Source organism: Pseudonaja textilis, chromosome 2 (genome assembly GCF_049901715.1).
Source record: "Pseudonaja textilis isolate UNSWEBS1 chromosome 2, rPseTex1.2, whole genome shotgun sequence".
Classification (NCBI taxonomy): domain Eukaryota; kingdom Metazoa; phylum Chordata; class Lepidosauria; order Squamata; family Elapidae; genus Pseudonaja; species Pseudonaja textilis.
This window is the reverse complement of record NC_141991.1, coordinates 246,215,283-246,229,142: the sequence shown is the minus strand read 5'-3', so window position 1 is coordinate 246,229,142 and position 13,860 is coordinate 246,215,283. Positions and strand designations below refer to the sequence as shown.

At 42.3% G+C, this 13,860-nt stretch overlaps 1 protein-coding gene across 4 annotated transcripts in view; it reads right to left on the bottom strand.

Moving 5' to 3' along the window:
- Positions 1-13,860, bottom strand: part of MYO5B (myosin VB) — a 297,420-nt gene that overhangs the window by 150,794 nt on the left and 132,766 nt on the right. For all 4 annotated transcript variants that reach the window (XM_087927512.1, XM_026714934.2, XM_087927513.1 and 1 more), the window contains exons 5-6: positions 11,046-11,202; positions 3,625-3,768 (exon numbers count right to left, since the gene is read on the bottom strand). In XM_087927512.1, the coding sequence (XP_087783638.1) occupies positions 3,625-3,768; positions 11,046-11,202 (301 nt within the window). The remainder of the gene's footprint in view (positions 1-3,624; positions 3,769-11,045; positions 11,203-13,860) is intronic.

Here is a 13,860-nt window from a genome sequence, read left to right as displayed (position 1 = left end):
AGAACCGGTTGCTGAAATTTTTGAAGCCCACCCCTGGCTGGCTGGTTCACTTGCATGCACATGCACAGCTCTACTTGCGTGAACATCACAGGGGCTCACGGACCCACTTACACAAGTATCAGAGGCACTCGGGGCCCCACTGACACAGGTGCTCTCGACCCACTTGTGTGAGTAGTCGCGTACATGCACCTGCCCTTCCCACAAAACCATCCCCTCTTTCTCCCATTCCCCCTAGGCCACCAACCCCCCAAAAGTTAGGGAACTGTGCCCTAGATTTATTCAAACTCAAATTTCACACACATTTCTTCAAGGTAAAAATGGATTTTTTTTAAAAAAAAATTATCTGCAATTACCGTATTTATCGGCGTATAACACGCACAGGCGTATAACATGCATTCCCTTTAATATGCGGCGGGCGCAGCGTCACGACGCTGCGCCGCCGCTAGGCACTATTGGGAACGGGACATCGGCGTATAACACGCATACATCATTTGCCCCCTATTTTCAGGGGGAAAAAGTGCGTGTTATACGCCGATAAATACGGTAGTTTTAATTTAGTTACACTAGGAGACTAATATTAAATGGAGGACAAACGAACTGGAATTTTTCTGATTACTGTTATGAAAGAATGAGAAAGTCCAAAACCACCATCCTTAAAATGCATGAGGGATTATCTTTATTTTATATTAAAGGAATTGAGGGTGGAAAGGAGCCTCTTTCAAATGAAGCTTTTACAGATTGTATACCAAATATAGCCTACAGTCCTGGGATTTTCTAGAGGTTTCCTATCCATCAGCTAGCTAGAACTGATCCTGCTTAAGTTTCTGACTCAATGTGTCTCTTCTAATTAGGATCTAAATGGAGGTGTTATGTATGTAACCTTAATCTCAAACGGACAAAGGAGAGATTATAGAGGAATGAAAATACAACACAATGCTCAAACATTGGTCCATCGTTACAAATTACATGTAGTCCTTGACTTACGACCACAATTGAGCCCAAAATTTTCCTTGCTAAGCAAGACAGTTGTTAAGTGAGTTTTGGGCCATTTTCCTACCTTTCTTGCCGCAACGGTGCTTTTCAAAAACTGGACTTTCTTGCGTTTTTTTTTTTTTCTTAAAATATTTCACTTCTCATCCAAGAAGCTTCTTCAGTTCTGACTGAAGAACTGGCATTCTTCAGAACCAAAGAAGCTTCTTGGATGAGAAGCGAAATGTTTTCAAGGAAGAAAACAAAGTCCAGCTGCACGGATGGGACCCTACTGGTATAACAACTGTTTTGGCGAGCATGTGCTCACTGAACCAGTTGTTGGTGTGCAAATTTGTTGTCCAAATTTTGTTCAGGTGACCATGGAGATGCTGCAACACTTGTTAAGTGCAAAAAAAGATCATTGTTTTCAGTGCTGTTGTGTAACTTCAAACGATCATGAAATTAATGGTTGTTAAGTCAAGGACTATGTATACTCAGCCGACTCAGATTTAAGTTTTAGTTATAGCTGATTGTGAGGCTACCCAAATCCTGCCAAGATTTTCATTCCTAAGGTGGATCTTGTAGATTCTAAATCACGGTTCTCAATGTCCATCATCATCTTTTAATGACACCATAATCCCTTGCACGGTGGAGTCTGGCCAACTGAATGGAGCTGAGTGTTTACTGGCCGTATTCCCTTCCTGTCACCAATGCGGAGTTTTTTTCAACAGATATGCTCTCAGTGCGCGCAGAGAAATATGTGCCTCTACCTAGGATCGAACTCACAGCCTTCTGATTGTGAGGCAAAAGCTCCACCTCTAGACCATCGCACTACTCCTGAATGTCGATGTAGCCATTGAATCATAGGCTAGTAAGTTTCCTTTCAATTGGAACGAGTACATCTGCCACATCATTCAAAGTAGAGAAGATTCAAATAAAACTAGACGCCTTCTCAGCATCTTGCTGACTTTTTCCATGTGAAACCACTCCTTGGAGAGTTATTCATATGAAATATCTTTAAAGAATGGCTCCTGCATATCCTATCTCAGATAGCTAAGGATTGTTGAGATGCCTTATTCATATTTCAGGTCACTTATACTTCAGAGGGCTCACAAAACAAACTAAAAGCAAAGCAAAACAAAAGGAGAAATGTTTCCCCTTTTGCATTCGAGCATGCAAGAAGGGACAGGAAAGGAGAAAGGGAAAGAGGAAAGACAAAGAAAAGGAAGGAAAGAGGGGAAGGAAGAGGGAAGGAGAATGAAGAGGGAAGGAAAAAGAAGGAAGGAAGGAAGGAAGGAAGGAAGGAAGGAAGGAAGGAAGGAAGGAAGGAAGGAAGGAAGGAAATTATAGTGAGAGTGAAGGAGGGTCTGAGGCAGAGGTGGTATTCAGCAGGTTCTGACCAGTTCTGGAGAACCAATAGCAGAAATTTTGAGTAGTTCAGAGAACTGACAAATACTATCTCTGACTGGAGATTTTATAGTATCCTTCCCCTGCCACGGCCACCAAGCCACGCCCGCAGAACCGGTAGTAAAATATTTGAATCCTGCCACTGGTCTGAGGGAAGTCCTGGCGTAGTACTTGGCCACCACAGGCGCCCCGACACGAGTGATGTCAAGCTGGCCACACCCTCACTGGCCGCGCCCTCACTGGCTGTGCCCTCCTTGGCCACGCCGTCACTGGCCATGCTCACCCTGGTCTCCCATGGTCAAACATAGCTCTGATGCGGCCCTCAATGAAATCGAGTTTGACACCCCTGCTCTAATCTAACCCTCTTCCCTATCCAGGTTTATAGAACCACAGTGCACATATTCAATTCTTCCTGAGCATTTATCGGGGGAGGGGTGATCACATGATCCCAGGAGGGGTGATCACATGTCCCCAGGGGTGTGGGTTCTTCCTCCTCCAGGCTATTGCATGGTTGGCACTGTTTTTTTAATCACGGGAAGAATATATCACGTTATTAGTTGTATACCATTACAGAAGCACCTGCAACCAAATAACGGGTCTGCCGTTTCTACATATTCCTACAAATACTCCTACAATTCTTCATTTAGCTACTTCTGTCAGATAAGTCAATCAAATGTGCCCGGTTTCTTTTTCAAATGTAATGGCAGTTGGATACTAGTGGAGATGAATTAACTAAGGCAAATACTTTGTTTTCTAAGTATAAAAGCAAATGACGCTAATTCTTAGAATTCCTTAAAAATGAAACACCTCCATTTTCACCATACTTCATCATAGGGCATGACGGGAGGGGCATTCGATTCACAAAACTCTACAACAGATTAGACACAGAGTAGTCCCATCTATTGTAATTAATATTGTAACACAGCATTATATTTTACAGGATTTGTAATAATTGGGATGAGCACCATTCTGGACCGAAGCTATCATACAGTTCTTGTTCGATCGTCAGATCAAAAAGAACAAAATTTAGATAGATAGATAGTTAGATAGATAGAGTTAGATAGAGAGAGGGGGGGTGGGAAGTATGATAGATGGATGGATGGATAGATGGATGGATGGACAGATGATGGATGGATAGATGATATAGTTAGATATATATAGATATATGCACACACACATATATGTACAAAATAAAATATCATATATAAATAATAAATTGATAAATAAATAAATGATAAATAAGCTAACCTGGAATACAACTCTTGATTTCTCAAGCAGGTACGTCCTCATGTTGGCACCAATGATACGGTATCTTTTATCAAAGCCAATCTGAATGTATTTCCCAAAACGGCTGCTGTTGTCATTCCGGGTTGTTTTTGCATTACCAATTGCCTTTATGAAATTAATAAAAGGTTTAAAATATAATATATTTTTTCCATCAATATTCATTCATCTCACAGGTGCACTTCATTGATTAATTGCATATAACTAAAAAAAAAAAACATTAAGAGAAAGACCGAGAGATTGAAAGATGGAGAGAGCACCATTGCTTGAAGATTAAGTGCTACACTCTTTAACTAGATCATAAAATATCTATTAGATTTATCTCCTCTACCTGTGAAACCAGCAATGATTGACTTTACAAACTTGTTTTAGAGGGTAAACGATGAAGACGGCAGCAAAGTAATTATGATAAGATTTTGTTATCATATTTAATTAACAGTCTAGATTCTCTAGATCAGTATTTCCCAAACTTGGCCTTTTAAAATGGGTTAGGGTTAGGGTTAGGCCGTGGTGTGAATCCAGCCACTGTTGTTGGCAGAGATCATGGTTTGCGGTGTATTATCGTATATGGATCCAAGCAACTGTGTTTTATTCAAACAATCCTGATTAACCATAATTAGTCTATAGTATTTACTTTCTATGAGAAATCAATGGAAGCTTGCACTGATTGTTTTAGTTCTGGATATAGCTTTACTGATTAATTATAAAATATCTTTTTACTACATGCAAAGTTGGGACAAAGCCACATATTTGTGTCTTAATAGCTGAGAATTTGAGCTAAACTGATTACAGTAAAGCAATTGAAATGAACTGTGCTTCCAAAGGTATTAGCGAAACTGTGCTTAGCAACCATGCCTGTTAAGTGGCAAACAGCTTACATAAGAACAGAACCTATTATACTAGCCAGAACTAAAATTAATAACAACAACAAACTGGCATAAAAAATAGTGTCTTATCAAGAATTTACAACTCTGGATCTTAAGTTAAGCTTTAATGAAGGCATGGATTCTGGTTTTAAAAGTTGATTAAAAGCAAAAATAATAATAATACATTCGTGCCAATAATCTTCTGCTCATATTTCTATCTTATTGGAGTTTTTGAAATAGGAACAGATTTTTTAATGTAGTGTCCACAGGCACTGGTGGTAATAAAATTCCTTTGAAAGAATATTAGAAAAGCGGGAGCAAAGCTATTAAATTCTCAAAATATAAATATGCTAGATAGGTTTTTCTTTTTTTAAGTGCAGTTCCTTCATAGGAAAAGTCCCCAGTGATTGCTGCACTTAAATTAAGCACAACACACTTTTAATCAGCCCCTCTTATTAAGTTTTCATTCAAAACACACCTCTCATAGTGTAGGTGGGTCAATTGTTGTCAAATGTTGGTTGCTTTCACATGGAAAACTGAGCCATAATTTGTTTTGGCATTTGTCTGAAAATGTCTTATTTGGGTGCAAAGCTTAGGATCCAGCCACTATCTTTTTCCTTGTGAATAAAACCTTCAAATATTAAAATTCAAGGAAAGAATTTGAGGTAACCCCCGTCCTCCAATTGTCACTTATATCAATAGGAGAGAATATTTGTAGCTGAGCGTTCAATTGTGGGGTCTTTGCTGCCTTCTGAACTTAATGGTTTTCTTGCTGACATTTCATTATTGACTAGATAACATCATCAGTGGTATAAGGAAGTGGGGTTTGCTCTCTGTTCATATACGGCTGGCTTGCCTTGTCAGTGTTGGAGATTGTCCTTGGTGGTTCCTTGATTAGGGTGTTTTTACTGGTAGTTTGTTTGTCTGAGTTGGAAATTCCTTGATTAGGGTATTGTTTACTGCTTGATTGCTAGCCTAGTATTAAAATGGTGTTAATCCCTGGTATTATCTGGGTGTTCATTGCTGGTGAGGTCTTTGGGCTGGGGGGAGGTTGCTTCCTTTTTGGCTTTTTGATTATCTCTTTTGAATGGCACGTAGATGTTGTTTATCTCTATGTGTCTGTTGATGGCTGGTTTGTCTGAATGCCAGCTTCCAGAAATTCTCTACTCTTTTTTGGTCCTTGCTTGGTCTAGGATGCTCACAGTTTCCCAATTGAAACCGTGGTTAAATCTGTCCATGTGTTTTAAAACTAAGGCATTTTCATCATGTCTCCTGACTGCTAGTTAGTGTGCAGCTAAGTATCATGGTGGTTATACTCCAGACTGAGTTAATAATCCACCAATTCAAGGACAACCAGCTATTTTGAATACTATTTTCTAGGGGAAATTGAGACTCAGGGCAGAATCTTATGCAGGACTTCAGATCTGAAAGCAAAATACAGGTGAAACTCGAAAAATTAGAATATTGTGCAAAAATTCGTTTATTTCAGTAAAGCAACTTAAAAGGTGAAACTAATATATGAGATAGACTCATTACATGCAAAGCAAGATAGTTCAAGCCGTGATTTGTCATAATTGTGATGATGATGGCTTACAGCTCATGAAAACCCCAAATCCACAATCTCAGAAAATTAGAATATTATATGCAATCAATAAAACAAGGATTGTACATAGAACAATATCGAACCTCTGAAAAGTATAAGCATGCATATGTATTCAGTACTTGGTTTGGGCCCCTTTTGCAGCAATTACTGCCTCAATGCGGCGTGGCATGGAAGCTATCAGCCTGTGGCACTGCTGAGGTGTTATGGAAGACCAGGATGCTTCAATAGCGGCCTTCAGCTCTTCTGCATTGTTCGGTCTCATGTCTCTCATCTTTCTCTTGGCAATGCCCCATAGATTCTCTATGGGGTTCAGGTCAGGCGAGTTTACTGGCCAATCAAGCACAGTAATCATGGAACCAGGGTTTGGTGCTTTTGACAGTGTGGGCAGGTGCCAAGTCCTGCTGGAAAATAAAGTCAGAATCCCCATAAAGCTTGTTTGCAGAAGGAAGCATGAAGTCATCCAAAATCCCCTGGTAGACAGCTGCGGTGACCCTGGACTTAATGAAGCACAGTGGACCAACACCAGCAGATGACATGGCTCCCCAAATCAACAGACTGTGGAAACTTCACACTGGACTTCAAGCATCTTGCAGTGTGTGCCCCTCCATTCTTCCTCCAGACTCTGGGTCCTTGGTTTCCAAATGAGATGCAAAAGTTGTTCTCATCAAAAAAGAGGACTTTGGACCACTGAGCAACAGACGAGTTCTGTTTTTCTTTAGCCCAGGTAAGACGCCTCTGACGTTGTTTGTTGTTCAGGAGCGGCTTGACAAGAGGAATTCGACATTTGAAGCCCATGTCCAGGATCCGTCTGTGTGTGGTGGATGCAGTGACTCTAACCTCAGTCCACTCCTTGTGAAAGTCCCCAACACTTTTGAATGGCCTTTTCCTGACAATCCTCTCCAGGCTGCGGTCATCCCTGCTGCTTGTGCACCATTTTCTTCCACACTGTTCCCTTCCACATAACTTTCTAGTAATGTGCTTTGATACAGCACTTTGGGAACATCCAACTTCTTTTGCAATTACCTTTTGAGGCTTTCCCTCCTTATGGAGGGTGTCAGTGGTGGTTTTCTGCACAACTGTCAGGTCAGCAGTCTTTCCCATGACTGTGATTCCGGCTGAACCAGACTGAGAGACCATTTAAAGGCTCAGGAACCCTTTTTGCAGGTGTTATGGCTTAATTCGCTGATTAGAGTGGGACACTTTGAGCCTAGAATATTGAACCTTTTCACAATATTCTAATTTTCTGAGATTGTGGATTTGGGGTTTTCATGAGCTGTAAGACATAATCATCTCAATTATGACACATCACGGCTTGAATTATCTTGCTTTGCATGTAATGAGTCTATCTCATATGTTAGGTTCACCTTTTAAGTTGCATCTCTGAAATAAATGAACTTTTGCATGATATTCTAATTTTTCGGTTTCACCTGCAGTATTTTGGGAACTCCTGCACCCCACTCTGTGTAATTTCCTTAAAGCAGCTGCATCTCTTCTGAGAATGACACAACTATCCAACAAGCCAAAGCTCACCTTTTAGGAAAAAAGTATTACGTTTAAGGAGTGCTATATATAGGTAGTCCTCAACTTATGACTACAATTGAGCCCAACGTTTCTGTTGCTAAGTGAGACAGCTGTTAAGTGAGTTTTCCCCATTTTATGTCCTTTCTTGCCACAGTTATTAAGTGAATCACTGAAGTTGTTAAGTTAGTAACAGAGGTTGGTTTTTTTTGCGGGGGGGGGCAAGACTCAGACTACTTGATGTGGAATAAATTCTACGACTGGTTAAAGACAAAAGGGTAGAAGTTAGAGAAAGAAAACAATGAATGCTTTTATTAAAAACAGAGATGGTGTATAACTACAATATTATATGATATTATAAGTATCCTTATTAGAAAAAGGGACAATATTTTTAATAGTACTGGCTATGGTTCTTATTCACTGTAAAATAACAGACTCGGACAAAACGCTGTATTCAAAAATGTTTATGTATATAAAGAAATTAAAATAGTAAAAAAAAGTTAGTAACACAGTTATTAAGTGAATCTGACTTTCCCATTGAACTTTGCTTGTCAGAAGGTTGCAAAAAGTGATCACGTGACCCTGGGACACTGCAATTGTCATAAATATGAGCCAGTTGCCAAGCATCCAAATTGTCATGCCCCTGTTGGAATCTGACTCGGAAGAAGAAGCCGAACAGCTGACAGGGAGTGGGAGTGTGGCTCTGTTGCCTGTGGAAGAAACTGGGGAATGGCAAAGTCCGGCTGGGCAGAGCAGGAAAGCGGTAGAACAAAGGAGAGAGAATTCAGGGGAAGACCCAGGCCACCTCCTCTTCATCCTAGGAGATGGGAGGAACAGAGAAGGGAGCAATGTGAGTTGCGTGGCTTACGGAGGAGGAAAGGGCTCTGATTCCCTTCATTAGCTGCAGCTGGGAGCAGTGTATAAAAGAGGAAGCCGCGCACAGCAAGCTGTTGGGAGAAACGTGAATTATCTTGTATCGTCGAAGCTTATTTGTGTTCTTGGCGTCTTCCCAACTGTGTGAGTTTTGCCATGCTTTCAAGTCTGAACTTCCTTCTCCCGCCTTGTCAAGCTAATAACTTCAGCATGGTTTGTTTTGGATTTTTAGTTACAGTTTGTATGTACCTGGTTTTGGACTGAATTTTCTACAGTTAAAAGCTGTTCCTGGGAGAGTTTTTCTCCAATGGAAGGTAACTTAGACATTGGGGGCAAAGCTGGAGATAATAAAGGGACTCTTATTGCTTGTTTGACTGTGTTGCTTTGTGCCACGCCACAGGTCATCACACAAATTTTGATCCTGAGACCATGGGGATGCTGTATCAGTGGTGTGAAAAATGGTCATAAGTCACTTTTTACAGCGGTGTTGCAACTTTGAACCATCAATAAATGAACCGTTGTAAGCCGAGGATTACCATTACCTCATTATCTCTTTTTTGCCTTGGAATTGAAAGGGCCCAAATGTATATAAAAGGACAGACACTACTCAAATGCTGACCTTCCAAATTTTCTAAGACTTTCACGCTCATCCCCTTTGAATAGCAGGACGGGGAGTGTTTTGGCAGCTTTTCCAAAGAGAGAAAAAAATATGTTTTCTTTCTGAGAAAGCTTTCTGATGTGCCTCTTGGTGCTGCGGCTGCAGCTTACGCAGCTACAATTAAGGACTGGCCTGCAGAGTTCATTATGATCGCCCAAAGGTTTTAATTCCTGCCTCAAAATCAAGCTCTGGTAAAGAAATAAAATGAAATGATGATGATACTCATCATTGAGCATTAGTGTCGTGTTGGCCTTGTTGGCTCACATCACCGTTTAATTTTAATTGATTGGCTGCACTGATGCATATGGTGAGGTGCCTTTGCACATCTGTGGCATGTGTTTTAGAAATTGCATGAGTCAGCACAGCCAAATAACAGGAAGAGCAAGCAACATAAAAACTGGCCCCGAGACAGAAAACATTGGCAAAGAGGGACGAAAACTCTCAAAAACCTACTACCGTGTTTTTCACAAAATAAGGCCGGGCCTTATTTTTTTTTTGAGCCCCCCAAAAACGGCTAGGATGTCTTTTCGGGGGTGAATTAATTCCCCCCCCCATGCACCAGCGCCCTCTCCAATGATAGCGTATTAGTCGCTCCCGCTTTCCCCCCATCCCTGTAACAATAGGAAAAAAAAAAACATTTTGAGGTACCTGGGAGCTCCACGTGCTGCGTTTTGGTTTAATCCCGAGCGGCTGGGTGGGCGTGAGAAGAGCCGAGTGAGCGTCTCTGCTGCTGCTACCCTTGGTGCTCCAGCCTTGAGCTCTGTGCAGCCCGTTCCTGCATTCCAAGCGCCCAGGCCGAGCTGCAGCTGTCCCTCTCTCGCCAGTGCTGTCTCCAATAACAGCGGCAGCAGCGGTGGGAACCGTGGAAGCATTTCAGCCACTTCTTGGGTGGGGGAGCCGCCTCCGTAACTTTCACAGTTCCCGCCGCTGCTTCCGCTGTTATTGGAGATGGCGCTGGCAAGAGAGGGACAGCTGCAGCTCGGCCTGGGCGCTTGGAATGCAGGAACGGGCTGTGCACCGGGACTTTTGCAAACTTGCAGAGCCCGAGGCTGGAGCACCAAGGGTAGCAGCAGCAGAGACGCTCACTCGGCTCTTCTCACGCCCACCCAGCCGCTCGGGATTAAACCAAAACGCAGCGTGCGATGCTCCCAGGTACCTCAAAAAAAATTTTTTTTTCCTATTGTTACGGGGATGGGGGAAAAGCAGTAGCGACTAATACGCTGTTGTTGGAGACAGCACTGGCGAGAGAGGCGCCAGCACCAGTGGGAACCATGGAAGCTACGGAGGCTTGAGAAGCAGCTGAAATGCTGCCGGACATCCACGCCAACGCTGCCCACCTGCTGACCCGGCTAAGGGAGGGGTAAGGGAGCCCTCCATGCTCCACCATGGTGTTAGGAGCGGCTGATGGTGAGGCGTAGCTGCCCGCGGGGCACTCCTAATGGCAAGTTCCCCCCCTGGCCTTCCCCCCCCCCAATTTCGCATGTTTTAAACTAGGCCTAAATTTGGGGGGAGGGGCTTAATTTCATTTTATGCCTAGAAAACATGCTGGGTCTTCCTATGGGGGGAGCGTATTGTTGGAGATACACGATAGGACAGTGATGGTGAACCTGTTCAGCACAGGCAAAAGAAGAAGGGAACGACAGAAGAGGAGATGGCTAGATAGTATCATTAACACAATGAACAAGGATTAGGGCAAATTCCAGGAGATAATAGATGACATGCTATAGCCCATGGGGTCACAAAGAAACAGACATCACTTAGTGACTAAACAACATGACTCAATATTTCCAGGGTGACGCAAATGTTCTCCTTTGCATTATACAAAAACAACGCAATCTCCCCACACCAGCACCATCAAAGATCTTACCTCCATGATAGGACTGGAAGCCAGGACCTTCTCTTCAATATTGGATTCGCTGGAGGAGCCTCCCACTGATGCAAAGAACCGCATGGCGTATTTGGCTGAGACTGTTTTGCCCGCTCCGGATTCCCCACTAACGATAATGGACTGGTTCTTCTCATCCCTAAACAAAGAAGGAGAAAGAGGAGGGGAAAGCGAATCAATATTTCTGTCAGCGTTCCAGAAAACTTCCACTCCAACAAATAACTCTGTGATGATCCAGGGTGGGATACAAAAGCAACAAAGTCACAACAACTGGTGAAGTCCCTTTAATTCCTTCAACTTGGCTTCAAAGGTCCAATTATCATTGACTGGAGAAAAAACTCCCCCACAAACAGTTGCGAAAAGGAAGAACTTCTGTTCAAACTCACAATACATATAAATTATAAAAAAAAAAAAAGACAAACCACACTGAAACAATTAATGAGACAAGGCAGGATAAGGGCTTGAAGACATCCACAGATATCGAAATACACACACTGGGAAGGACGCCAGAACTCAGATGACAACTGAAAGACTAGAAAGATTTTAATGCTTTGCTTCCAGCACTGGCCCATGCACAGTTTGTCCTTTTAAACAGTCCTCACAGCTGCAGCCCATGAAGGGGATCAAGGCCCTTTCCTCCCATGTCGACCATGCCATTCATGTTTCTCCCTTATCCACTCTTCCCTGCGTGCCCTAGGATGAAGAGGGGATGGGCCTGGGTCTTCCTCTGAATGCCCAGCCTGTCTGTGCCCTTCCCCAGTTTCCTCCACAACCGCCGGAGCACACTCCCATTCCCTGTCAGCTGTTCCTCCTCTCCCTCAAGAGTCAGATTCTAACAGGGGCATGACAAACTCCGAGACGACAACCTCTCAAAAGTTTTATTGAGATAGTAAACTGGCACATCTGGGGAAACCCAAATCTGAAAGTTCCGGGTTTCTTTGCAGTAAGTAAAAACTACAAATCCACCCCCTGCACCCATCATCGCATCACATGCCCCAATCACCATTTATCCCAACTTGAGACTTCTCTTCACCCAGGTGCAGAAATAACATGACCTTGACTTAGAAGAAGAATGCTACTGTGTCTAATCACAAACACTCCAAGAACTTCCCCCCTCCCATTTTCCCAGACTCAAGAATGTGGCAGCGTGGAAGCATCTGGTTTTAATATGGCTTTCAAAGATGACAATTTCTCTCTATTCTTGCCAACTCTGCCATTACTCCTTCATATGGCTTAGTCTTCTTTTTGGGAATGGAATAGCACAATTTGACTTGGTGCAGGTTCGATTCCTCCCCTTCTAAGAACTTCTTGCTTGTTTAAAAATCATCGACTGGAAAGGTAGTTTGGTCTAGTGGTTAAGGCACCTAATTAGAAAGCAGGAGACCATGAGTTCTAGTCCTGCCTGAGGCATAAAAGCTGCCTGGGTGTCTTTGGGCTGATCACAGTGAGATTTTGAATTCTAGTCCTGCCTTAGCCATGAAAACCAATTGAGTGACTTTGAGCCAATCACTCTTTCTTGGTTCAATTCACCTCACAGGGCTGTTGTACAGAAAATTGGAAGAAGAAGGTGCGCTGGGTATGTTTGATGCCTTGAATTATTTGTAATATAATAAAGGCAGATACATATAAGTAAATAAATAAATTGTTGCTTTAGAACAGGGGTCAGCAACCTTCAACACTCAAAGAGCCATTTGGACCAGTTTCCTCACAGAAGAGAAAATACCAGGAGCCACAAAACCCTTCCTGTGCCTGACTATTTCCTGAGCGGCCACAAAACTAGCGTATGTAGTTGAATTAAACATCCTGTTTTCTTCTGAAACTTTTATTTTCTTGGTTTTGTCCATGGTTGGCCTACTGGGGGTCGAAAAGCTCCTATAAATCGCGTGCCAGCCAGTGTTGCACATTGATGATTGTAACACATATTTTGAGTGACAGGGAGCTGGCAGCAGAGGGATGAAAGAGCCACATGAGGCTCCAGAGCTGTGGGTTGCCGATCCCTACTTTAGAACATGGATGTCAAACCTTACAGACCCCTCACATCCCAGACATAAACTGTTTCAACTCCTACCCTCAAAACGACGTTATAAAGCACTGCACACCAGAACAACTAGACACAAGGCCATTTTTTCTCCTGAACGCTATCACTCTGCTAATCTCAACACTGCCCAACTATTGTCCCTCAACACTGTCCAACTATTTACAAAGCCTGCACTACTATTATTATTAATCTTATCATCACTCCTTATCACATCCCCTCCTACTTGTGACTGTTTGACTGTAACTTTGTTGCTTATATCCTTACAATTTATATGGACTGTTTCCTTGTATGATTTGATTGCTTATTGTACTCTATAACTATTATTAAGTGTTCTACCTCATGATTCTTGACTCTTGATGAATGTATCTTTCCTTTTATGTGCACTGAGAGCATTTACACCAAGACAAATTCCTTATGTGTCCAATCACACTTGGCCAATAAAGAATTCTATTCTATTCTATTCTATTCTATTCTATTCTATTCTATTCTATTCTATTCTATTCTATTCTATTCTATTCTATTCTATTCTCCTATCCTACTATCCTATCCTACTTTCCACTCCAATTCTTATTCTTATTCTATTCTATTCTATTCTGGCTTGCCTGATCTCACTGAGTGAAGAGGAATTGTCTTAGGCCACATATAAAATATATAATATCGTTAACGTATAGAAATCACATAACAAAAGTTTATGATCTTGTGGGGCCACATTATTGGCTGTCCAGACCGCATGTGGCCTGCAGTCCACGTGTTGGTCAT